The sequence below is a fragment of the Macadamia integrifolia genome, chromosome 11 (assembly GCF_013358625.1).
Source record: "Macadamia integrifolia cultivar HAES 741 chromosome 11, SCU_Mint_v3, whole genome shotgun sequence".
Classification (NCBI taxonomy): domain Eukaryota; kingdom Viridiplantae; phylum Streptophyta; class Magnoliopsida; order Proteales; family Proteaceae; genus Macadamia; species Macadamia integrifolia.
This window is the reverse complement of record NC_056567.1, coordinates 27,683,231-27,710,742: the sequence shown is the minus strand read 5'-3', so window position 1 is coordinate 27,710,742 and position 27,512 is coordinate 27,683,231. Positions and strand designations below refer to the sequence as shown.

Sequence of the window (27,512 nt, the reverse complement as noted above, 5' to 3'; positions counted from 1 at the left end):
CCCCTGTGGTAACCATCAGTCCTTTGCTTGAACATAGCACACGTTCAAGCTTACTAGGAAGAAAGTCAAGAAGTCCAGAAACAGTTCAACTGGAAACCACCTGTCTAGGATTCTAAAAGGAAACTGAACATCATAATCCTTTAGCAGCAAACTATTTCTTAAAGACGAAATGTCTATCTTAATATCAAACTAAAATTCAAGTGCAGAAAGCTCTATAATAAAGAGGCTTAAATCTACAACCAACTAAATTGAATATCAACCTAATGTCTAACGATGACATACAAACACTAAATGGATCATCTATAGTTTATCTAGGCCATACAGATATCCAAGAAACGAAAATAACTAACAACAATCTCCTTGATCTTCTAGAAAGTTTCCTCTGGTATAAAGCTTCTAGCACCTGCAAGCCAGTATCTATCCTGCCACAAGATGTAATACACAAAAAACTAGAGGCACGCATGTAGAACTGCTAGAAGGAAGCTTAAGCAACTGCAAGACGATTCATCTTTTCTACCTGGCATAAGGATGGTACCGGCTACTGCCACTATAACCTGCTCTACTTCCATACAATCCACCTGCCCCACCATAACTGGCACCAGGGCCAGAATCATAACCACCACCATATCCTGACCCACCATAGCCTCCATAGCCTTCACCTCCTCTGCCATAGCCACCTAAGCCACTTCCACCATAACCCCCTCCAAATCCCCCACCATATGGTCCCAGGCGACTAGAATAACCAAGGGAGGACTCTCCTCTGTACCCACCTAGGCCACTGCTGCCAAACGCCCCATAACCACTGCCAAAATCTCCACCTCCACCAGCATACCCCCCATAACCACCAAGTCTACCACCAAAACCTCCAGGCGTCCTATAGGAAGCAGCACCAAAACCACTACTGCCAAATCCACTATATGTGTCGCCAAATCCACTGAGAGGGTCACCAACAGAACGAGCCCTAGTATCACTACCAAATGCAGAAGGAGGTGGTGGTGGGTTTGAGGCTTTCTTTGGTTCAGCCTTCTTGATCTCCACCTACAACAAAGCAAGCAAGTTAACCTACATTCCACAAACTTCCAATTATCTTGACATCCCTGGCATTGAAATGTCTAAAACAATCTGTACTGATATCTTGCTAAAAAAATTATAAAAAAAAAAAAAAAAAAAAAAAAAAAAAAAAAAAAAAAAAAAAAAAAAAAAACGGAATACAACTGTAATGAATACCAAATAAAGAAAACTCAACACTCATTATCAAGTGTAAAATTGAAAATCTTCGAGAGTTTAACGTGTGACATGGAGCAAATATATATCCATCTACGTGTTTTCTGGCGAACCACCATTCCACTGAACTCACCTGGTTACCCGCCAGATCAATCATATTACCCGTTGCCAGAATATCATCTACAACTTGTTCGCTGTCAAATATAATGAATCCAAATCCTCGAGAGCGATTGGTTGCATGATCACGAATTATCTGGTGGTCCACCACCTTCCCATACTTGGAAAAGAAATTTTTGAATTCATCTGTTCAGGAACATAAGAGAATTAAAGTATTAATTGATACATTGAAATTAAATGATACTAATATAAATTAAAAAAAAAAAAAAAAAAAAAACTGTTGACAACCCACCTTCAGTGACACTTGTTGGCACCCCACCCACAAATATTTTCTTTGTTTTAAAATCCTTAGATTGCATAGAGCCTTTTGGGATGGTTCTTTTTATCTCCACCTGTCAGCTCAAGAATAATTTCAAAAATAAAAATTTGATGCTTTTCAAGGATAAGGTAAACATATCCTATCAATATATTATTAGTTCACAGGACTAAGCAAGAACTATGATGGGGTAGCCTTAGGGCAGAGAGGGAAAATCGCATAAAGAGGGGGGGAAGGGTAATCAGACACAGCCCTAAGGCTCTCAGACAAAAACTTAATTCATCATTTTTCAAATCTGTCCAATTAGAGTACATTAGCTCCTCTATATAAAGAGGGCAGACTAGCAGTCATAACCTAACTAGGAGTTCGACTCCAAGTAGGACTAGACATTATACAATAGGAGTTGGATTCCAAATAGGACTAGACTTAAACTCCAACATGGAATAGTTAACTAACTAGTCATTTACTAATAGAGAAACCAAAACTTACTCAAACTGAAATAACAAAGGAAATAGACTCAAAGGACTCTAACTAAACTAATGAATTCAATCTCGTTTTCCTACTTTCTACCAATTAAAGTGGCCAATTACAAAGAAAACCCATTGAATCAAAGGCCCAACACATATATAACCCAACCCAAGGCTTATTTGCAATAAAATAAGCTCATTAAGTGACTTATCTACATCAAACTACCATAGCATAATTAATTTGTTCAATAATGTCAAGGGTCAAAGGAGCCATATTGAACATATTATCAGTAGACATCAGAATAAAAAGGCAAATATTTAAGAAAATCTCATAATTTCTGGAGACTGGACTATATTAATTTCAAATGGTAAATAAACATCATGATGCAGATGTAACAGTATAAGCCAAGCAACTATATTAGTTTAGTATTTTTAGTTGCTGACATATTTTCAATATCTCAAACAAAGTCATAAGTGCTTGCAATTATAAAATTCTTTTGTTAAAATTTCATCAGCACTTAAAAGGTAGGAGTTAAGAAACAATGTAGGACTTGGATATATGTTACTTGTGGAGTTCCATCCAAACAATAAAAGTTTAATTAACAAAACGTTGTATGTGAATTCATTTCTAGTATTACATTTCGGCTTCAAAAAAGGGCGCATACCGAGTACACAAGGGCTCCCGCCACTGTGGAGTCTAGGGAAGGTCTTAATGTAAGCAACCTCCCCCCCACCCAAAAAAAAAAAAAAAAAAAAATTTTCAAAGAAACTGTTTACAAACGAAAACCTCTGACTGCTAAGTCGCAATGGAGCAACCTTCCATTTTGGCTTCAAAGCTTTTGTAATAGGAATTTGCTATGTGGATTCACCAGTGTAGCCACCTACTTGACCAGGCACTCTGTGGAGGTCCAGGAAAGGTGAGCCAAGCACAAAAGCAAGGAACTTGCCAAGATTACCAGGCGCACCTAGACAACGACTTAGTAAGAGTTGTCTAGTTGTGTATATTATTGAATAGAGATGCCTTCTACTTCTTTGTCATTGGTTTTGATTTGTGTGGAACACATTTTTTTTATATTCTGTCATCATCATGATGTAAGGTTAAGATTCCATTTAGTTGCTTTCGGTAAAGCAGTGGTATAGGTATACTCGGTATATGTATACTCATTGGTCTTGTCTTGGTCTCCGGCTTTCAGTAGGGGCAGGTCTCTACTTTAGTAGCTAAAGCATATATAGGGAAGCATAGGTGGAGGTAGCAACACCAATAGCATAGCTAAGGTAGTACCATTGGTGAAATCGGGATGGAAGCTTGAGAATGCATCCGATGCCCCCGGTTACACTACTGATCCAACAAAGTGATTTAGTCAATCTAGAGCTCTTCAGTCTCAGCTATCCATGTCTACGGAAGTGGTGGACTATAGGGAGAAGGAAGGAAGTTTTTACTTTAAGTAGTTCTTAGACGACCAGCTTTGTTGGCACAAAAAAAAAGGGGGGGGGGGAAGGAACACATCAAAGCTTCCTGATCCTTTAGTGGGTGGGCTGCTGGCTGGAGCTAGCGGTGGGGCCAGGGGCCAGATAGATTATATCTGATTTGTTGACCAGGCATCATTATGGGCCCGTTTGTTTATAGGGGAGTTGGGGGTGGGATTGTTGTCAGAGTGAGACACACATGTTAATGGGGTGAAGAACAACGAAAGTAAAGTGGAGATAAAGTGAGAAGTTCCCACCCACCAGCGTTTGGTTGAAAATGAGAGATGGAGAGAAGGAAAGTGAAAGAGGGAAAGAACAAAAGAATGGGCTGACTGGAGTTCTAAAACCCAAATGCTTCGACAATGGTTGCTGAAACCCCAGCTCGCATGATTGAGTACCTCTGTTTAATTAAAAATAATAAACAAAATCAATAAACTAAATAAACGAGAGCAAGAACTCCATAGGGCCATCGCTGCGATTGCGGAAACCTTCCTTGTTTTTCAAGGAATGGAACTCTTTGAGACTCGATTAGTCAGCCCTGCTTCAGATTTTGGGTTCGTTTGGGCTGTAGCTTCAGCCTTCGGGTGCTGTTATCAAATAGAGGAAGAAGCGAAGGACGAGACGAGGAGACAGAAGAATGAGACAAAGGAAGAATTGCTAACCCAAAAATAAATAAATAAACAAATAAAAAGAATAAGAAGACAGGGGAAGACGCGAAAGAGGAGAAGGAGACAGAAGAAGGAGACAAAAGAAGAACACAGAAGGAGACAGAGAAAGAGGCGAAGGAGAAGGAGACAGAAGAGATGCTGCTTCCATCGCTTCCGCTGCTACTGCCACTGCCACTGCCACTGCCACTGCCAATGCTGCTGCTGCTGTTGCTGCTGCAGTCGCTGTCGCCGGGGACATGTTGCTGATTGCTGATAATGGTGGTTGCAGCGGCTAGTGGGACTTTGGTGGGGACTTTGGTGGGAGAATTTGATGTCTGCGTGGGCAGACAAGAACTGTGGACATGTTTCCCTAGAATCCCACCACGGCCAAACAAACAACTTAAATATTGATGGGGTGGTATAGTTCGTACAACTATCCCACCCAAGCAAAACCCCTCTAAACAAACGAGCCCTATACCCAAGCAAAACCCCTCTAAACAAACAAGCCCTATATGTCTGATGATTCATTTGGGATTATTTTGATTACAGAAGGTCTAGATAGCTAAAGTTTTAAATCTCATGATGCAAAGAAAAAAGGATCAAAGTTTTGGCCTATGAAATTCCTAGGCAATGCGTAGGCAGGTAACCAGAGTGTTCCAGATAAATCAGGATTTGTGGTGAAGGTTTTCTTAAAGAACAATAAGCAGATTCATGGGAATCCACAGGTAGATTCTGATAGAGGCTTTTATTCCATTGCAATTCCTTTACTTTCTTTTTGTCAACTTACTAAGTTACAGGAGATACTGGACTGACTAGTTTCACTCAATGCCCAAAGGTGCTCTCTGTAGAAACACCCAAACCACCAGATGACCACACCTAATCTCCCTGTCACTCAAAATAATCAGTATTGATCCTAAGCCCTATTGGATAACTATCACAATCCAACTAGCCACCTTCAGACCCACCAACAAACATCACTCTTCAAACAACAGAAAACTGAAACCTTCCACTTCCTTCCTAGAAGCAAATAGCTTTCTAAATACTACAAAGTAAAATTCTTAATTATTAAGATGAACAACCTGGCATCCACAAACCTAGTTCTCTGATCCCAACATATTCAATCCCTTGTGACTTCAATTTTCTAATGAGCACACATCGAATGGGTGGTATCTGCTGACCCAGATCTGCAAGCAATGACCTTCCAGGGGTTCAAACCAAGAGCCAACCATTTGCTTATGCTAGTACTTGAGTGTTCAAATCCATTTCATTACTTGGAATCAGTAGCATCCAACATGAAATAGACCACATTGTACCAAAAATCATTGCAATCACTCTATCCATTCAGATTATGAAAGTGTGGCAAACACCGAGCCAATCTTTATATCTGTGGTGTGTGTGTGTGTGTGTGTGTTTTGAGAGGGGTGGTGAATGGGTTTTCAGAATTCAGATTCTTCTTATGTCATATCAAAGTTAATGATTTTCATCCTTCTCAGTTTTTATTCAGGGAACCAATTCATTGTGGGGGGAGGTTGAACTACTGAGGAATTCCACAATAACCTGCCAATAACTCGCATTTTCTGCAATTAATCCATATCGACAACTCCCAAAAATTGTTTCAAAATCAGCAAGACGGATAAGTTATAAGTACATCCCCACCAGAAAGGGGAGGGGGGGGGGGGGGGAAGCAAATATAATTTCAAAGAGTTTCTGTAAACAATTTCAATTGCACAAAAACAAAAAACACAAGCTCAATGAAAGAGAACAACAATTTCAAAAAGACATGGCAGAAATGTGCTTACCTGTTTTCCGTTAATAACATGGGTTTCTTCAATAACCTTGTCAACAACCGATGGCTCAGCATAAGTAATAAAACCAAAACCTCTTGGTTGCCCCGTGTATCGATCTTTCATTATAACTGAATCAGTTATCTCTCCATATTTTCCAAAATGTTTGGTGAATGTCGCTGATTGCATCACAATGGGGTGAGCCAAAAAATCCCACAAACAAAACAAAGCCAGAAAACTATCAACCATACACTATATCCCTAGTTAACTCCCTTGAGCTAATGGGGAAAATCTTTCTCTTCTTTTTTTTTTTTTTTGGGGGGGGGGGGTTGGTAAGGGACAACCCTATTAGATAAATATCAATAAATCCAAAACTTCAATCCAGATGCACCAAAAGAAAATGAATCTCATATCCATCAGGGGAAAAAATGACATGTGAGGTATTTATTTCAATCAAACCGAATTTGGAGACATAATGCAGAAAATAACGCTAAGTATTAGACAACAACTGAAGGCGTACCTAGGCTCGTATCTTTATGTAATCCTCCGATAAAGATCTTCCTACAGTCAACAAAAGAATAAAAACCAGAATTAGTGAAGCTCAAAAATAAATGTATGAACAACCAACGAGATGGATATAAGAGAAGAATACGAACCCGGGGCTCGCTCCATCTCCTGTGTTTCTCTCTGATGACTTCAAATCGCTCTCTGAAGAAGCACCCTTAAAATTCACCATATCTTTAAAAAACCAGAGATCCGAAGAAGAGAGAATAAGCTGGTAATAGAGGTGGCAAGGGTTAGGGTTTTGGCTTCCACGACTACTCGGCGATAGAGGGAACAAAAGGGCTGAGAGCTATGAATCGTTTCGAACAGACCAGGCGCTTCGGTCTTAAGCTGGATATTTATAGAAAGACGAAAAAATGTCACGTGCGTCTCATAGTCCGGTTTAGGGGTTCAATCAGGCCGGGTACAACAGGTTCTTTAAAATTTCAGCCCTGGCCCAGCCCAGTCCTAACTCTTATGTCGGGCTGAGCTACTGTAACCTTGGCTTAGACGTACTGGGCTCAACCCAATCCAACCCTGTTTGGCCCTGATTGACACCTGCTAATCCTTATTTATTGTCATTTGAAGGCTACGCTAGCTCGGGTTAGCATTTTTTTATTTGGGTTAAAGTCAGCTATGATTATATATGTTACATATTTACATAGACAGGGGGTCATGCTCTACCCTAAGCCTCAGCAAGGCCCAGCCCGGCCTACCTTAGGCCTAGAAATCTCAACCCTAGCCTAACCCACAAGTTGAAAAACCTAGCAAGGGCTTGGGCTTGGGCATGTTCAGCCAAACTTAAACCCCTATGCTACACCAATGGCAATGCAGATCGGGAGAGGGTTCCCCATGATGCCACATGTACAACTAAAATGGTGGGGGAGGAGAGAGAGAATCATTGGTGTTAGGGGTATCAATTGGTCGGTTCAGTTCGGTTTGGTTCGATTTGGTCTAGGAAAGAGGGAGACCAAAACCAATCTGTTAAGGAACTTCAGTTTTCGATAGGTTTTTGTTTCGGTTTATTTCGGTTTTTCAATATCGGTTTAGATCGTTTATTATTAGGCTTGAACCATAATTAAATCTTACATTCATAACTTATAGTGACAATATTTGACGGAAAAAAAAAAAACTTTAAATTTATGAGTAAATCATGGTTTATCGTTGTATGGGAAATATAACTAATATTGAAACCAATGGATAACAAATTACTATGGAGATAACAAATATTGAAATCACAAAATGAACCCTATTATCCAACAATTCGTTTAACTATCCAACTAGTTTTGTATAGTGAACAAGGAAATCAATTAAAACATTATTATAATTTACAAATCAATTTATCTATTTATAACCTAATATTCAATGATTTGTAAAAATTCCCCTTCCAATAAAAAAATTTCTCACTAATATTGTGAAAAATGGATAATCTTGTAATCATTTACTTTCTTATTGGTTTCGATCTGGTTATTGGTTGGTTCGGTTTTGACCAATTTTCAGTTGGTCCCAACATACCTCGGTCCAAAACCAATACACTAAGGATCGATTTGATTCGGTTTAGGTTTGATCAGTCGATTTCAATCATTTTATCAGTTCGGACTAAGTTTTGACACCCCTAATTGGCCTAGTCCATGCACCCAAACATAAAACATTCTCCCATAAATGAAGGAAGAGGGCTTCCCACACCACCAATGTGGAAAGACTTCCTGATTCACCAATCATGACATTAGATAATTGGCTCCACATTATCAAGGAGAATAGAGAATGTCGATGTGGATCCAACATGGGTAGGATGTGAGAATGCATGAGAAAGAAAGCCCACATTGTAGGTGTGGTAAATTTTGTGCTCAAATAAACATCATTTCATTTACTTGGAAGAAAACCATGCTGTAATTAGGTCCAAGCATAGCTAGCAAATTCATATAAAATTTTAAGGGAAGAGGATGTTGTTTGTTTAACATTTCCCACGTGGAGACATAACCCCTGTTTTCAAGGGGGGTGAAGGCATCTTTTCACAATTCCATTAAAAGATGGTTATGTCTAGACTTTGGATATAAGAAACATTAGACAAACAACGTCATTTCTCCTTAATTTTAATTAAATCTCATACTAAATTCAAACTAGTTGAAATTACTATAACATAATTCTCCAAATTTCAAGAAACAGATAAGACTCCAACTATTGTGCATCATTGTTGATATATGGTTCCAGCCACTATTCTGAGTCTCTGACAACTCATATCCCATCTTAATGGATTTAATTGGTGAAAGAATATGAATATCTTAAATCATTTATCATAAGAAATGCAGAACTTATAACACTTTTCCAAAAGCCCCAAGCAAAGTTCTAAAATCGAGAAAGTTCATGGCAATGGTGAAGGCTGATCCTATTTCGATACCATTTCGGAATTGATTGGATCGTGGACTGATTTACCTTTTTTTTATTTAATTTTATTATAATTTTACCTTGTAACCATGCATGTGGGACGAGATTGGAAATGTCAAGATTGAAGATCGGTCAAGGCCAATGCTATTATGATTTGTCCGATACTAACCATTCCATTTTCAAGAACCATGGCCCCAGCCATATTACTCATGTAGCAAATCATTGTATATGGTTTTAGCTTTTGTCATCTTAGGGATTGCAAAGTGAAGAGGTTGACTTCTTTGTATGGACAAGTCTATCTCATTTTCCACAATAGAGTGGCAAATATATCTTTTCATATGGGAGAAAAGAGTGATGGATTCACTTTTTTTGTTTTTTTAGTTGCAAAGATGGACTCACTTTCAATTTGTATTACAATTTATTTTATCTTAAATAATAATAATAATAATAATAATAATAATAATAATAATAATAATAATAATAATAAAACTATATAAAAAAATCACCATGAATTAATAACTGGGGCTATGTTTGGTAGCCAAGAGAATAAAATAAAAGAAAAAATAATCTATAAAAGATAAGAAAAGAGAAGAAATGGTGAGAAAATAAAAATAGTATGTATGTTTGGTCATCAAAAGAAGAAAATAAAATAAAATAAATAAATAAATATTGAATTTTAAGATAAAGATAGACACATAGAAAATCATTGTATAATCATTTATTTTTTGTCTTATTAACTTTTCACATTTTCTCATGTTTTTTTTGTTTTTTGTAAAAAAAAAAATTTGGGGGAACAAAATAAAATTTCACAATTCCCAAGAGGAATTTTGAATTTGAAAAGGGGAATCTTCTCTTGGGTGAAGACATACAAAGTACAAAGAAAAATTCTTAAACCAAGGAAAAAAAAAATAAAAAAAATATACTTTTTCCTTTTATTTTATTTTCTTCTCTTGGCTACCAAACACATCCCGGAGTTTTGATCAACCTAGATCAAACATGGATATATAGAAAACAATGAAGTGGTTTGCAATACTTTTGAATTGAATTTCATCAAATACAACTAACTTTAAGATAATGATTTTCTACACAAGTTACCCTGGCTAGAGAGGCGCCATCTTAACATAACATAGAGGGAGAGAGACGAACGAGAAATAGGGTTTCTAAAGGGTTAGGGTAAGAGCTACCAAATTACCTTTTGTGCCTCTTATGTTTTAATGGACGCTGAATGTGGCACATTGAGGCGCATTTATGTGTTAATATAAAAAAAAAAAAAGTTGTCCTTTTCTTGGGGTGGGGTGTCTCAAGTTGAAAACTTTTGATTTTAAATAATTCTGTCAATTATGTTTAACCATTTTACCTTGAATTACTTTGCCACTTATGTTTATTGGTATCAATGGATTGAAGATGACACCAGTGATTAACACATTAGATTAGGGTTGTGATAATGTGTTTGTCCTAAGAAATGGAATTTTCAAAAAGAAAGAGAGACAAAGATCAAAACTTTATCAAATTTTTTCTTTTTTAATATTTGAAGTACGTAAAAAACAAGGAAAAAATTGTTATATGAGCCACCAACAAGGTACGTTATAGTAATTATGTGTCTGTTTATATCTTTTCTCATATGAAATGATATTGTTGCCTTCCTATGTATTATGCTAGTTATCGCACCTCATTCATGTTGTTGCCTGTGCCATTTCCTCATAGCACCCTCTTGCCTCAAAATTAAATAAAATGCAAATCAATCTCTATTAACCAATATTGCTTCAATAACATAACTTTCTCTCAAGTAATAGACTTGGGAAAAGGTTATTGAGCCGCCAAGGGAGGTTACACTATCATCCTCCCTAATTATATTTATAATCCTCCCAATAAACGACCTTGCAACCCTTCCATTAATGAAACCGTTCCATGTCTCCTCTATGCCACTAGTTCAGATAACCATTTCCTTTAATTTCCGTAGAAGAACTGCAATATATAATCAACAAAGTAGTGTAATCACAATGCTAATATATTTTCCTATTTTCGGATGCTTGGTAAATTGTTTTTATACCATAGTGTGTATCAAGCGCATATTTGAGTTGAAATTGAGACAATGAAGCAAGTTCTTCCTTTATAAATTGGATAGATTCATATATGAATAAAACCCTCATTTTATGGTTGCAGGTTGAGGGCTCGTTGCCCTTCAAACTCTGAGACGCTCATGACCTCCCCTTATATGTAGTGGCAATGAATCGTCTAGCATTATAACCTTTACATGTTGTCTAGACATGTTTGAAGTGCTAGTTCACAACATAAAGGATGTGTCTCAAGGGTAAGGGTGTTAAAATCCAACACGAATCCCTTGGCCTGACCAAATGCAACCAGTTCAGCCTGAACCGAACCAACCATACATTGATTCTGTTTCAAATAGGGTGTGATGAAATTGATAGAAACCGAAATCAAATTGAACCAAACCAATGCAACAAGCGAAAGCTAAAACGGGAACAAACCCAATAACAAATGACATTGGACAAATACTAACCCAATGAGGAACCGAAAAACCTTAAAATAACATATTTTTTTTTTGTTTGTTTATTCATTTCCTTACGTATATATACAAACTTGAAACCGGACCATATCGTATGCTATAGTACCCAATTACATTGTAATAATAGGAAAAAAAAAAGAAAAGAAAAAACAGTAAAAAAACCAAATAAAAAAAAATCCTTAATAGTTTGGTTTCGGATTCGCCAAGTGAATACCAAAATCGATTAAGTTTGACCAAAACTGGGCTAAACCTAACAAATCAAATCGATGGATCGACACCTCTACTCAAATGTAAAAATGTAATTTGATGAGGACATAATTCACTAGAAAATGGAAGGAAATACAGAGTATAGAAAGGACTTCACTTTTTCTACACGGTGAGATCATTAGTTTAAATGTTCTCAATCATCAGATGTTCACCCCATCTCTCCGCTATCTGCAGAGGATGTGGATTATAGAATGGATATCCTGAAAATAAAAAAGTTCACAAACGCGCCTACTCTCAAAACAGTGGCCACAGTCTGAGGGGTTATGTCAATTCGCCATTTTCTCAAGTCAAAATTTTAATTATTCTTTTATTATTTTGGTTTATTCTGTTCTCTCTCTCTCATTCATACTTCGTCTAGAAACCAATTCGAAAACCCCCAAAATCACCTCTTCCTTTTTTTCTTATTTCTCCAAGACCCATCTTCTCCCCCCCCCCCTCTCTCTCTCTCTCTCTCTCAGTTGTTTTGTTACGATTACTTTCCTTATTTTCCCTACCTTTTTTCTCGGTCTCTGTGGTTCTGTCTCGCTGTCTCCTTGTAAACATGAGTGGCAATTCTAGGGTTCCAATCCCTAACAATGTCCGTAAAACGATCCAAAACATCAAAGAGATCGCCGGCAACCACAGCGATGAGGAGATATATGCAATGCTCAGGGAGTGTTCAATGGATCCCAATGAAACCGCTCAGAAGCTATTGCTTCAAGGTATTTTTTCTTTGATTTACTTTAATCTTTTTTGGGCTTCGGTTAGTTTGGTTGGTCTTGATTTCACTTCTTCTGGGTTGAGATCCATGTGGTTCTTTTGAGTTCGTTCATTGATTTGGGGGATGTTTTGCGATTGGGTTGCGAAATTTTGAGTTGAGTACCTGGAGATTTTATTGCTCTACAGTGTCTGATGTAAGCTATGTTTAGGATGGCTTAGCTTTTTTTTTTTTTTTGTTTGGTTGGGTCTTTCCTTTTCCCTTCCTTTCTCCACTTCGGTACTGTTTGCGTTTATTGGACCTCAAAATGGGACTTTGTCCACCTAAGATTTTCTGGTCCAGGGCTTCCATTTAGTCTTAAAATTTCAATTCAAATATGCTTCATTGTCTGTGAGTTGGGGACATTGGCACCCTGGATGTGAAATTAAAGTTGTCATCGTTTTTTTTGGGAGCCCCTCCTTTTTTCCCCCCTGTTTTTTTCTTCCTTGTTGTTGTTGTTGTATTTTTTTTTTAGGAATTTGGTTTATTTGAAATATCTGCGGTTTCTTCTTTTCTCTTCCAATGCTCATCCCACTGATGAATCATGGGAAATGACAGCGTGTTTATCTCTCAAAATTATCAGTGATTCTCTTCCCTCCCACTAGATTCACAGAACTGGGGTCAAAGTCAGTGGTCTGGAGATTATACCCCGGTAGAACTCATGGTGCTGCTTCATGAACTGGGGTTTTTTATGGGCATTAGAAGCACGGTGAAGATTTGTTTACAATCAATTGTTGGATCAGCAGGTGCTGAGGAGTTTCTTAAAGGACACTTGTATTTTCTGGAAAAGGACTGGATGTTGGCATCCAGACTGAATATCAAGTTCCTGGCACAATAGAAGAAAGACTTCGAGGAAGTTATGTACAGTTTGTGGTCCGACGCCATGTATGATTATCACACTGGTGTTTTGTTCGTTGTTTTCCTTAGGCATGGAATCAGGGGAAGGAAAAATATCACCAAAAGAGTTGGATTTGGGTGGAGGTTGTCTCATAGAAATGGTGGACATGAACAATTGATATTGGGTTTCCTGTGATTTTTCTGATGATAATCTGGATTTATTTGTAGACCTTGTTAATGGGTTATCATGTTATTACTTACTTAATTGGGGTCCATTTGAATTTTGTATGTTGACTTGTATGAGGAGTATCCCAACCACCATGATGCCTGTATTTGCGTTAATACTTGATTTTGGTAGGTTTTTATGGTGGATTTCTTGTGTCTTCCTATTTACATGTTATTTGGTCAGTTAACCACCTCCTTATATTGTTATAAGTAGCTTAGGATTTATATTTTCTTGTTATTTTTTAATCTGATGAAAAACCCACAGTATGTTTAGTACTGATTTGCTACAAATTAGATTCGGAGAAAAAGATTTGGTTGGAGATACAATAAAAGGATTAGTGTAGTTTTGTTTTTATTCATGATGGAAAACCCTTCTTCATTTTTAATTTATTGTTAATTCATCTGTGGTCAAGTTATTGGCTGAATTAAGGGCTCTCCTAATGTGATTTTAATGATGATTTAAGTTGTCGATAGACACAAACGAGCTTTGAGTAAGGGCTTTCTTAAGGCACATTTCTAGCAGCTGTAAATAGATGCAAACAAGTGAATAACTGGATTTAAGGCTTCAAGTAGAAATGCTAGGATACTTGTCAGCATCTTTGTTCCATAGGCTGCATAACATGCTTTCATCGTCTTGTTATATGTGTTCAATGAATTCACAAACAGAACCTCTTTGTTGCTTTATATGATTTCCTCACATTGTGCTCTCATTGTCTCTATTTGCCTTTCTATTTTTATGAATATAAAAAATAAAGTTATAAATACCTGGGAAAGTGGGAGTCATTTCTATGTTTAATATGTTTAGTAACTTCCAAACTTGTTTGCTTTGGTTTAACAGATACATTTCACGAGGTCAGAAGGAAACGTGACAGGAGAAAGGAGGTGAGTTTTTCTTTGAGGTGATAAAACCCATTTCATTTTTAATTTATTTTCGCAGTTTCATTCATTGAATAAAACACAAAACCTATAATATACTTAAGGAGTTATGCCATATATCATGGTGTTGCTTTTGATTAGTCTTTCGGAATATAAATTTCGTGCATTCAAGGTCTCACTGTTTGTATATAATTAAATTTGTAAAGATGAGGTGGAAGTAAGAAATTTTGGGAAAAGAAGTGAGATGTAGGATTGTTTTGAAGTTGACAAATCTAAAGGAATTCAGTTGTAATCATGATTATCTGATACAAATATTGCTTTTTTACATTTCATGGTTCACTCTTATCTGAGTCATGTGGAATTTTTCGTAAGTTTTCCTTTCAAACATTATTTGCTGTGATTTTTTGTGTAACATTCTCCCCTCCCCCCGGAAGAACTGTCTTTGTACTTTTCTTTTCTTTTCGTTTTGTTCACTTGATTGACAATACTATATATCTTTATTTTCTTGCAGAATCTGAACAACAGAGAGCCTGCAGATCCTAGATGGAAATCAGGCGTGCAGGGGAGAGGGGGCAGGGGTGGTCGTGGAAATTATTCTCCTCGTTACGTCTCTCATGGTATAAATTTCACTTCAACTTTATAGCAATTGCAGCTCTTTGTTACTGCTGATATGTAATCTATCTTTTCACCTTTTGTCTTGCAATAGGCTTCAAGTCCATTCTTCTGATGTTTTCTTTTGTTTTTGTTTTTGATTTTTTTGCAACTTTGTTGAAACTGCCAGTTTATGTTATGCTTTATATATATGGTGCTTCTAAAACGCTATATTGAGGGCTTGGGTTTAAAGCTTACACAGGCGGCAGGAAAATAAGTACATGTTTGTTGCACCATCCTCTATCCAGAGGAGTGCCTTTTTAGTTGGTGTCTTACCATTAATCTGAGTGCTGGTTCAGTTGGTGGTCTTTATATTAATCTGGACAAACTAGTTTGAAACAACCTTTGCCTTATCCGTGTGTGGTCACATGTTCTAATCTGATTCCACTCACAAAAGGAAATAGATTGGCGCCAGACTAAAGGGCTATCGAAGTATAGCAGCCAAGACTGAGGACGTAACCACAAGGAGTGGAAGCAGTCTTTTATTATGTTTCTGGTTGTTTCTACAATATTGTTATGTTCTTAAATGAGAGTGAAGCTTAAGCTTCAGGTCTTATGGCTTCTTTTTGTGCACCGAGAGATACCTTCCTCTTCTCATCATTGTTCCTTTGTCCTTCAAAGCACAGCAACTTTTATCCTAGAGCATCTCGATATTGATGTTGATGTTGCAAACCAGTCTTACCATGTCTTTAACAACAGATTGATTTTAGGTTGTGTCAGTGACTGTTATGTCTATATTGAGTTTTCAACTTTGTTTCTCTGACTTGCATCTTGTCAGATGCTGGTGGCGGGAGGAACCCTCTGTCTGGAAAAGAAAATGGAGTCAATCAAGGTGCTGAGAGAGGGGTTACACCTTCTTTGCCTGTATCTCAGAATACGGAAAATAAATCAACAACTCCTGCATCAAGGTGACTTGTTGTCAACATAATTATTATTGTTATTATTATTATTATTATTTTTTTTAAACTTATTCTCCAGTGATACTGTATTGTGTTGTATGACATTTACTTGGATATTTTTGTTTTGCAGCTCTGTTTCTGTTGTGGCTAATGGTCCCACAACTGTGGCTTCTGGGAGTTCCAGTCATGGACGTGTCTCCCAATTGCCCATTGGCAGTGACATGAACACATCTGAAGATAGTTCAGGTTTTGATACGAATAAGCGTGGAGCCCCTTCTTCACATGTCAATGCAAAAAGTGACATCCCTGCATCTGTGGTTGGAGCCTCAGATGGTCAGCCCACACCAAGGTCTGACCACTTCTTGACTTCGACGACTCCCGCATCTGTGTCTGGTGTATATTCCTCGGCTTTAGATCCTGTTCTGGTGCCTTCTCTGGATTCACGGCTTCCTGGTGCAGTGGGCACAATTAAACGTCAGGTGGGGAGCCAACGAATTAGTGTTGATCCAAATGCTACCATCTCTGCTGATAGAAAATCAGCTGCTCCTCAGGACTTAACCAATCATCTTCAGATGAACAAAACTATAGCTCATGATGCAATTGAATCTGAGTTGTCTTCAACCATGAATGAGAAAGCAGTTTTAGAAATTGGGAACGCCATGCACAGCAGGATGCTTGCCAAATCACAGGGGGCTGACAGGAATCATCTCTCTGAGCCATTGCAACCTACATCTTCTACTCATGGTAGCTCTACAGCTAGTAGGCCTTCATCTAATTACAGCAATCGATCGCAACAACTTATTGGTCCTCAGAAGGGTAATATACATGCTGGAGCCTGAAACCTCATTTTTTTTTCTTCCTTTTGACGGGACTTTTATGTTTATTTTTGGATTTGAATGTTAAGATATAGGGTTAATATGGGTGATTTGTGATTATTGGAATTATGATTTTTCTTGATGGATATTAGTGAACTTGAAAAAATGTGGTTAATGAAATGTGTAGTTGAAGTAAGTTTGGTATAATTCTGGTTTGATGCATTTTCCTTGGAATAAAAAGAAGGGAGAGGGAAAGATTCAATAAATTGGCTTGTAAAATTTTTGTTCCTTAAGTCCAACCTTGATATTAGTGCTTTGGAGTCCTTCTTAATGTACTCATGTATGTGAATCACATGCTTACATTCCATTTATTCTCAAGTAACCTTTTGAAACAAGTAGGAAAAAATGTTATAGTTTGGATATTGAACTGAAACATGCATATCGAATTAATTGAATTAGTCTTCTTTCTCTGTGTTGATGTTTAGGCCTGATTTGGTGCGACTCCTATTTTAATTTTGGATTATTTTCATAAAATAGTCAACAAATAGAGTTTTTGTCAAGAAATTGAAATTATTTGGTTTCATCAATCTAAAATATTTCAAGAATAAGAAATCTGTTAGGTAATTCAATTTCTGAGAACAGATTCTCTATATTTCTTTGGTAGAGGTGGTGGTGCTGGTGGTTGTGAGACCACTTGGAGCAGAAGGACAGCTTTATTTTTAACATGAAATTACTACTTTGCCCATCAAATTAACCATGTGCTCATTAAAGAGCAAGAGTGAATGCCATTTCGAAAATTGAAAGAGCATCTCAATTTTGCATACCCCTCTCCTGTGAAGCAGAAGGTAAGGCTGTGTACATTTGCCCCTCCCCAGACCTTGCAGTAGCGGGAGCCTCATGCATTGGTTTGGACTTTTTTCTTTTGAAAGAGCATCTTACCTATTTCAGAATTTCATTGAAATTTGATTTTTATTTCGCTGAAATAAGGTGTAAAAATCAAACCAAATAACTTCCCAAATATAAATTACCTCATGAAATTCAAATAGAATTCATACAAAATCAGGCCTTAGTGTTGATGTGGTTTTTTTCTTTTATTCATCTGACTATGCACATTCATTTGGCAAAGCAAGAGCATGGATTTGAGTGAGAGTATCATCAGGAAAGTGCAAGTATGGAATTTCCAAGGTTGTACAATATTTGTGTGCTATGCACTTTCTTCACTTTTTCCGCTGGGGGGTGGGGGGTTGTAGTTTGGACAAAATTAATTGCAACTGAGTTTGAGAGAATTTTCTTTCCATTCATTTTTTTTTTTTACAAATTTCATCTCTTGATATTTTTATCTCATTTTTTTAAAAATAATTGGAGAAAAAAAGGACCTATGTACCTGATCCCATTTAGTTGGGATAAGGTTGGGTTGAGTTGAGTTGAGTTGAGTTGAGCTGAGCTGTTTTCTAATCAGGCTATACATTTTTTTGCACAGCCTATATTGTTCAAACTCTTTTATCTTCTGTGGCATATATCATAGATATAATATGACAGTTTTTTCTATACTTTATTTCCTATATGCAAATTTTATTCATTGCAGTTCGATGGAAGAAATTAAGATCAAAAAAGTTTTGATTAGGGTTCCAAGTTGGTAGGTGGTTTGCATCTTTTATGCATTTAAATAATTGCGACTGCCTGGATTTATGTGTGTTCTGTGTCAACATTATTAATGGATATACAACTGGTGATTTTGTTTTTCCCACAGCAGTAGGCCCTGGCAAGGAGTGGAAACCAAAGCCTACAAACACTAATACTTCCCAAGCTAGTGGAGCCATTGGGATATCTGATGGTGCATCTATCACTGTGGAAGCTGGTGCTCGGTCACAACCTTCATTGAGTATCTCTGCTTCAGAAGAAACAAGTTTAAAGTTGCAGAAGAAGTTGGAAGATTTACGTTTCTCTGATGGTCAACATGTTATTATTCCTACCCATCTCCATGTCCCTGAAGCAGAAAGAACTGGATTGAGTTTTGGAAGCTTTGATGCTAGTTTTGGGGCCAGCACGAGCTATGCAAATGGTCCTGATAGTGAGAAGAGCTCTACACCTCTGTCTGAATCCTCACAGGGTTTTGAAGAAACTGCTGAGGAACCTTCCTCAAGGTTCGTATCAGAAAACACTTGTTTTTCTGTTGGGTGTATAACTAATATACCTAGTTCTATTAGAGACCATGTACACCCCTGTGGTTTCCATCCTCTCTTCCGGGAATGAAAATGATGCAAATTCCATTACCTGCTACATGATTATTCAGAAAGGGTATTCGATGCATAATGAAGAAGTCCAAGTATGGCTTGGCATTGTACAAGTTGTGGACATAAAGACATGCTGAGACTGTGAGCCTTCTAAAAAATCATTCCTGCAAAGGGGAGTTTTGTGCCAAAATCCAACCATGTTGGTGACGATAGACATTATATTGCACTCTGTTGATGCTTAATACTAAATCTGGCCAAGGGATCTGGATGAAAGGGATAGAGATGATATGGTTGTGGTTATTTTGTTGGTTTTGATCTTAGAAGAATTTCTGGTGGATTTTATAGTGGTACTTCAGCTCCTTTAAATGGTGCATCTTTACTGCTAGGCTGTTTGAGATGAGATTTTTTTTTAAAGTCTAGTCCACTGCATACATACATTAATTGTTCTGAATCTTATCATACTTTTCCAGCTGTTGTTGTACCTATTGCTATTACTCTCCACAATTCTGAAATTTTAACTTGTTTGACATTGTGTGCAGCAATCACAATGCATCTCCTGCTGCTCAGGAGGAAAGGTATCCTGATCATCCACAGTCACCTACGCAGATGCCAGAAAACCTGTCTTCTGGAGAGGCTGATGTCTCATCCAGTCAAGTCATAGAGTCCAAGCCTGAGACAGTTTTGCCATCTGGTGGTCCTCAGTACTCGGTTGTCCATAATGCCACAAATTACGGTTTTGGGTTCATGCCACCCATGGTAGGAGGTCAGCTGGCACCCTTTGAAAGCTCTGAGCCTCAGGCACGTGATGTCTCCCGCCTCCCAAGCTTTGTTGTAAGCCTTCAATTCTTTTGCGCTTTATGTCTTTTATCAATCAACTTTCCTACATTTAGGGTTGGCCCTCCACATATGCCAGTACACGGGTAGTGTCTTCAGTTCTGGGCCCCTGTATCTTGTCACATGGTTTGTAGTCTTAGGACCCATCAGTGTATTATTTGAGAGATTGACCTGGCAAAGAACCAGATTAAACCAAATTATTGCCACCGTCTATTTTTTCCTCTTTTCATTTCAAAGTTGGAAAGGGGCATCAAAGATTCAGAGTTTCAATTAATGCATGGGTCAGATGCTCAAATCATCTTTCCATGTTATTATTTGCATAGAGGATGTGTTAGCTTGAGCCCATTCATTTGTGGTCCTGATCATCTGAACATGAAACATATTGTAGTAATGGAGGCCTCACGATAATTTATGGGTTCAGACACGGCCCAGATACATAGCATGACATAAATTCCGTATGAAATTGCAAAGCAATTAAGCAATTCTCTTAGCGATATCTCTGGCTAGTTCAATCGGGTGTAGTTCAACCTTTTTACCAGTTGAACTTTCTTTTCTGAAAAACTGGCATGTCCTTCACTCTTTAATCATAAGACTGATGTTTATTTCTTTTTCACCTTACTGTTTTTGTGGTATACTTCCTAGACTGGGCTGGACCATTTAGTACTTTAAAGTTCAATCATGTTCTTAATGAAGTCTTCTCCTGGCAGCTCCCTTATCTCTCTTCTAAATATCTGGATTTTCATTTTTTTGGGGAGAGGGGGGGGGGAATAAGGTACTTAACTATTAGTATTATTATTTTTTTTTTTTTATAATTAGGTTCAGCAACCATTTGATCCCTCTGCAAGCTATTATACCCAGTTTTACCGGCCTGGTGTTGATGGTGATGGCCGCTTCTCTCCCTTTCTTGCTCCCGGAACTGCAACCAAGTACAACGGGAATATTGCAGTGCTGTCTTCGCAGACTGGCCAGTCTCCTCAAGAGGTTTGTTCATATTGATCAATTTAAATTTTTATTTTGTCCAGTATGTGAAAGATTTAAATGTTACTGGGTGTCTTAGATAATTTGAAATGCTTATATGGAAAAGAATATTAAAGGGTGTGTAAATGCCTTGTTCATTTATATGTGTACATATATGAGAAAAGGTACTGCAATGCGTGGTTTCCGGCACAAATGCTTATCAATTTCAATGATTCATGTAAGGCAGCCACTCAGATTGCTAATTTCCAAAACCTCTGTTCTTACTAGCATCTAGTTTTATCAATAACCATTTTTGTTAATAACTGTAGCAAAAGCTTAGACTTGTTTGGGTGATCCTAAGCATCCAAGTGGTTTTGCTTCTTGGGGCCAACTTACATGACCTAATAGGAAATGACAGTGCTCTGACAATTCAATGCTTAGAATTGAGTACATGTGTGTCATGTCTATGTCTCCATACCTCAATAAGGAGTCAATTTTGATGGAGATGCATAAGAAGGGCCATTACACTAGTCCTGCCTATGCAGGGTCTTGGGAGGGGTGAGTTTGGAGAAGGCCCTAATCTTCCGCATTTTTTTGCATGAAGTGGCTGCTGTCAAGACTCAAACCCAGGCATGAGCCCTGGCAGCATGAACCTTTGACCATTGTCCCAAGCAATGGTCCATTTTGATGGAGATGCATCCGCCATAGGAAAACACACTTGGGGAATTGTTTTCTGCCCCAATTTAATATATAAGGCTAGCTTTTCCAGGATGCTTTTACATGTAATGGCTAATGTGGCTTGCCCAAATGGTCAGTTAGAACAATTTTAAGATGGGATTCCCTGGCTGCTTGGTTGAGGTGGCGTATACTTGGCTGACAATAACAAAAAAAAAAGGGGGGGTTTGAGAGTGAAGGAGGGATTCAATCCCAGGTCTGTGCTGTGATAAAGAAGAGACTATAGCTGTAGGATGTGCCACCTTTTTATGGATTCTAAAAAGCTCAATTCCTAATAGGACTTTGACCAACTCCTACTCATATCTAGGTTCAAACTAAGTAATCAAGTTACGAATACCCCCATCTTTCAAAATAATTAAATTAAATCTCAAATTCCCGTAGCTGAATTTAATTATAATCCAACTGACTTCTGATTTTTATAGAAATTACTTTGTAAAGAAACAAAATTAATTTGTTAATAAACTGGCTCTTAGCCTCTGATTGAATTAGTTCAGCTTCCTTTTAACACTAACTGTGTGCTTCAGAGCAATGTGAGAACCAGAACCACCCCCCTTCTTTTTGTGGATCAAAATCCTCTGTTTTTCCCATCCACGTTTTTCCTTGTTTTGCTACCAGCAGAACGCGACACGTGGACAATAAGGAGACCAACGGTCAAGATTGGGTGAGGATTATTACATCCGGTGCGTTGGTCTTAAAGTTGTCCACGTGTCGCGTTCTGCAGGTAGCAAAACAAGGAAAAACAGGGATGAGAAAAACAGAGGATTATTTTCCTCTTTTTGTAGAATGAGAGTAGGAGCTGTTTGGTCCCACGTGTGGGCCCCACAAAACAAAAACTTATATTTAATAATAAAGAATAATCTGCAGCTTATGAAGAAAGTCAATTCTTGGAGTCCCTTCTACCACATTTGTTTCTCAAATCTGCTTCATTTACTCTAGGCTTTGGTGAAGGTGAATGTGAGTGCGAATGTGTGCCATGCTAATAATAGTCCTGGAACTTTCTTCGTCTTAGGAATTTTTGAATGTATCGAGAATTCTCAATGTTTGAACAAATGCTTCATGACAAGTGGCACTTAAATAATGAGTAAAACAAAGTTGACTGAAAATTTGACATTATAATGGTTATTCAGGGCTTATTACTGGTTAGTTTTTTCAATTAGTCCATGTAAAATTTCCGTTGGTTCACTATGTATTCGACAGTATTAGTTCTGGTTCCAGCAGCTCCAAGAACCTTTCTCTGTGTTAAATCACTCTATTCACCTTTTAGATTTTTGTTGAGTAAATGTGCATGTTTTCCTGGCCTTAAACTTTGGTGTTCAATTGCAGAGTGGCAACTCCTTGGTTCTGTCTACCACAGCTCCATCTCCACTGGTGACTCAAGCTGCGGGTGTGATGCAGAGCTCTCTAGCTGTAACTCAGCAACCGGTTCCTGTTTTCAGGCAGCCTGCTGGAGTACACATATCTCATTATCCTCCTAACTACATGCCATATAGCCAGTATTTCTCCCCATTCTATGTACCACCTCCAACTATTCACCATTTTCTAAGCAACACTGCATTCCCTCAGCAACCACCGACAGGCAATGTATATCCACCTCCTGCAGCAGCTGCTGCCACAGGTGTCAAATACTCTCTTTCTCAATACAAACCTGGAAATAATACCAGCAACTCAACCCATATAGGAATGGCAACCGGTTATGGACCCAGCTCCTCCCCTGCTGGTTACAGTCCCAGTCCTGCCGCAACCACGGGAAATGTTGCAGGAAATGAGGATGTTGGGGCCTCTCAGTTCAAGGAAAATAATGTCTACATCACCGGCCAGCAGGTTTGTCTTTCTCACTTTCTTTGCCTTATGCTCTAAGCTTTTCCATCCCTTCATGCGAGTTATTTTTCCTTGCACTCTGCTCCATGAATAGAGTGGAATTTCAGGCAACAACACAAAAAGGTTTCAGATTTGAACAGGGTAGGTCATTTTGACTTGTGTTGAGATCGAAATATTTCATCGAAATGGACAAAATCTGTCAAAGTGGGCGAAATCTGTGTAAATTTGGTAAATGAATGGCAATAAGTGGAAAGGAGGGAAATACTACACACAAATACACATATATGAATGATTAGGTGAAAGAAAAAAGTGCACTCGAAGTGGTAGTTTGCTTTCACACCTATTTTGCTAGTTTAAGTATTCAAATATTGCTCTAATCTAGTAAAAAAATTGGATCAAGATGATAGCATTTAGGGACATACCTCTTTCTTGAAGTTTCAACCTAAATATCTCTTTGCAAAATTGTTGTGGGATGGTGGGAGCCTGGATGAGTTTGGAAGAGGTTTGAGCTCTCGAAGATTTGTAATTTTTTTTTTCTTTTTTAACAAATTTGAGAAGTTTCAGCAATTTCGACTAATTTCCTTTATTTTGATTCAAGATTTGGTATTTAATACCAAGGAATGTGACATTTCAATTACTTCGACAAAAAAATTGAGTTTTCATGTACTCATTTTTTATGAAATATTGTGTTTGTATTTCATATGTGATTCATTTCGAAACAAAAAATATTTTGCCAAATTTTGATCGAAATTTTGAACATCGCAAATAAGTAGATGTTATTGGTTCAATCTAATCAAGCTGCTGATGGATCTGAAAATAATTGTCAATATTGTAGGATTCTTAGCTAAGGCATTATATTTTAAAAATGAAATTTATACGAACATTTGTTAATGTGGTTTTGTATCTTCTTGCTACGATTCTCAGCCTTTTCCTATATGTGGTTGGTTGTAGGGATCCTGTTCAGAGTAGAAGGGATGATGTTCTACCATTCTACTCTGATTGGAGCTATCAGTCCCTTAGTTTAACTCCTCTAATCTGCATGCATAATATCACCTCTCCTTACTCTGCACTGAATGACCTCCATTTCAGATGCCTATACCACATCTAGTGACAACCATTCAACTTATCTCCTATTGGAGGCTACTTGTAAATCACCTTCAATCTCTTCATTTCGTATTTGATCTTTCCAAGCTTTCGACTTTTCCACCTCAAAACTAGAAAGATACTGAGGAACATTTCAATATGTCAAAACAGTTGTATCAGATCAAGACACTTTTGGACTTCATATTGTATTTCTTTATTTTGCCACTGGATAAAAATGTCAGATATCTAACTGTTGACCGATTTATGCAGAGTGAAGGATCGGCAGTTTGGATTCCTGCACCAGGAAGAGACATCTCTGGTCTGCCGGCTAGCTCTTTCTACAACCTTCCTCCTCAGGGGCAGCATGTGGCATTTGCCCCCACACAGGCTGGCCATGGTGCATTTGCTGGAATCTATCACCCTTCACAGACAGTGGCTGCGGCAAGTGTCCATCCACTGCTACAACAGTCTCAGACAATGGCAGGAGCTGTTGAAATGGTGGGACCCCCAGCTGGTGTCTATCAGCAGCCTCAGCGTGCTCAGATGAATTGGACTAATAATTACTGAAAGGTGATTCTTTTGGAGAGTGAAACCAAGAAATAGAAATTGATCTTGGAATTCTTGGAGATGCATGGAGTTTGGGTGGAGGGGAACATAGGGAAAATTTTATGACATCGCCATGATCTGAGTGTAAATATATAGATGGATGGGAAATTGTGCCAGGGAGGGGAGGATGCTCGGGGATGGGGATGGAAGGTGAAATTCGCCTGTGACTGATATTGACCATTTTAAGTTAGTTGAGGAGCCATTTGCAGGGGTGTTGCTTGCTGCTGGTGCTGGTCCTTTTCTTTTTTCCCCATTTTATCCTTTTCTGTTCTGAATAGAAATTCTAGCCCTTTTATTTTTGAATTACTTTGGGTGGTGAATAGCTTTATGGGTTTTTTTTTTCTCCTTCCCTCATCTTTTAGGTCTATAGGGACTTTTGAAGGTAAGATGGAGTTGGTGGGGTTTTCCTTGTTTTTCTTCCACTGTCTTACCTGTAAATTAAATTTTGATAGTAAGAGATGATGTATGACAAACTGTTGTAATTGGTGTAAGAGAAGTAGAAATTTTTTTTGGTCATATGACGGATAGTTTGCTAACAGACCTGGCTTTCACATGGTCTGAGGAAGCTTCCAAAAACTTCTGGGAGTTGTGAAGGTTCCTTCCTGACTTCTAACTGTAGAGTCCTTTCTTAACTGCCCATGTGAATAAAATAAAATGCAAATTGTAACTGTAGTTAGTGTTCTGTTTTATACCTGTGTAGTGGCGACATATGAAATTGACTTGTGCTCAGGACCATTTTGGAACATCTTCGGTGACATTTTCAGATTTAATGTGGATGGTGTGGAACTGAATCTACAAGTTGTGTGATCTATTTCAAGGTACTGTAGGGTTTTTATTTTGGATATTAGCTCCCCCTGATGTGCCAGATTTTGCCATTTATTCAAGTCTTCTGCTTGGTGCTAAACTGAAAAAGCATGAAGCATTATTTTAGGATCTAGTTTCCTAGAGAAACGGTTAAGGGAAATCCCTTCACCGTGGCTATCAGGAGGGTATTTTGAAGAACATACTAAAACCCTTTAGGGGTTTGTGAACCCTAGGATGGTGTGGTGATTATAGTTGCATAGGACTCAGGAGGGGAGGTAAAATCATAGGAACGGAGAAGAGGATCCTGAGCTCCCCTTCTTCCATGACAAAGCTTGGAATCTTGGTGCTCTCTTCATATTTTCATTTTCGGCCCATCAGGAAGCAATTAATCTCTTTTCTATAAGAAAGCAAATTGACAACTAATAGAACTAGGACAAACAGAAAGGGAATTGTCTCCTTGACAGCAATGGTATGGCCCTTGATAAGATGACAGTTTGTTCTTTCAAGCTCGTATCAGCCCCAGCCAACAACAAAGCTCAGACTTAATCCATCACATTCATATCCAAACAGAGGTAGACTAATTTACTTCATAGTTTTGGCTCAGCATTGATATAAATCAAAGTCAATGGCTTCAAATTCAAATCCGATCTGAGGTGTTTATGCAATAGGAATTTTATGACTAATAGTAAAACAAAGGGGATTAGTGTAACCAAGCCTCATATATCTTTTGTAATTTTTGCTTTTTTTTTTTTCTTCTTTTTAGTGTGTGTGTGTGTGTGTGTGTGTGAATATACAAATTGGGCCTACTCTAAGTTCATAAACAAAAATAAAAAGCTCATATCCAAATACAAAGAATATGGGGATAGGGTTTTGCCCACGTTATTGGCGGTTTCTTCGGAAAATTAGACTCCATCTAAAATATAAAATCTTTTTCTAGAGGTTAGCGCATGGTAGAATCCCTACCAATATATCCTAGGAAAATAATGCATGTTGATCCAACTTGTGGATTATGTCAAAACTAGCAGGAATCTATTGATCATATTTTCCTCTCATGCGAATTTTTTGAAAGGATTTGGGCAGTTGGCCCATTGGGACTAAGAACTTAATTTTTTTTTGCACTTTCTTTTAACTTTTAAGCATTTATTATGTATTTCTTTTAACTCTGTCTTTGAGAACAATCTAAAATTTTTCTTTAATATATTTATTTGTCACATGCTAATTCATATAGTTACATAGGAATAAGGTTATTTACAACCAAGATAATCTAAACCCCATGTGATTCTTCGTCCTGTGATGCAATGGACTACACAAACTTGTCATCATATACCTCTCCAAGTGAATCCAACAAATGCTACTTTGCCAGTTATTTCTAATTTTCCTAATGTGGACCCATCAATCTTTATTTTTGTGGGAGTCACCGATGCAACTAATAACATTTCTGGATGGGCTACCTATATCATATATAAAGAAAATTGTGTCACATTAAGTGCTGATTATATGGTGACATGAAATATCATTGAAGCATGCACTCGGGACTTCTTATTGGCATGAAACAGGTGAGGGACAATGGATGTAGAATCGGAGAGATTTGGAGTGTAATTCCCCATTTTTTAGTTGTGTATAAGTTTATGTCTAGCAATGCCCCCTTTTTTTTTTTT

General features: G+C 37.8%; 2 protein-coding genes across 4 annotated transcripts; one reads left to right on the top strand and one right to left on the bottom strand.

The window, feature by feature from the left end:
- Positions 1-139: 139 nt before the first annotated feature.
- LOC122093326 (heterogeneous nuclear ribonucleoprotein 1-like) lies at positions 140-6,897 on the bottom strand. Its single transcript, XM_042663631.1, has 6 exons — positions 6,679-6,897; positions 6,543-6,583; positions 6,038-6,201; positions 1,634-1,733; positions 1,358-1,527; positions 140-1,038 (listed from the first exon to the last, which is right to left on the bottom strand). The coding sequence occupies exons 1-6, from the start codon at positions 6,756-6,758 to the stop codon at positions 514-516; spliced, it is 1,080 nt and encodes a 359-aa protein (XP_042519565.1). The 5' UTR covers positions 6,759-6,897; the 3' UTR covers positions 140-513.
- Positions 6,898-11,902: 5,005 nt separating this feature from the next.
- On the top strand, positions 11,903-25,566 carry LOC122093803 (GBF-interacting protein 1-like). 3 transcript variants are annotated; one of them, XM_042664290.1, is made up of 10 exons: positions 11,903-12,445; positions 14,381-14,424; positions 14,930-15,035; positions 15,848-15,977; positions 16,099-16,784; positions 18,534-18,927; positions 19,557-19,815; positions 20,668-20,832; positions 22,867-23,364; positions 24,715-25,566. In XM_042664290.1, exons 1-10 carry the CDS (start codon positions 12,286-12,288, stop codon positions 25,009-25,011), a joined length of 2,739 nt encoding a protein of 912 aa, XP_042520224.1. In that variant the 5' UTR covers positions 11,903-12,285; the 3' UTR covers positions 25,012-25,566. The 3 variants fall into 3 exon arrangements, with proteins under 3 accessions (XP_042520224.1, XP_042520223.1, XP_042520222.1); XM_042664289.1 differs by having other exon boundaries at positions 11,905-12,445; positions 18,537-18,927; positions 19,557-19,848; XM_042664288.1 differs by having other exon boundaries at positions 11,905-12,445; positions 19,557-19,848.
- The last annotated feature ends 1,946 nt before the right edge of the window (positions 25,567-27,512 follow it).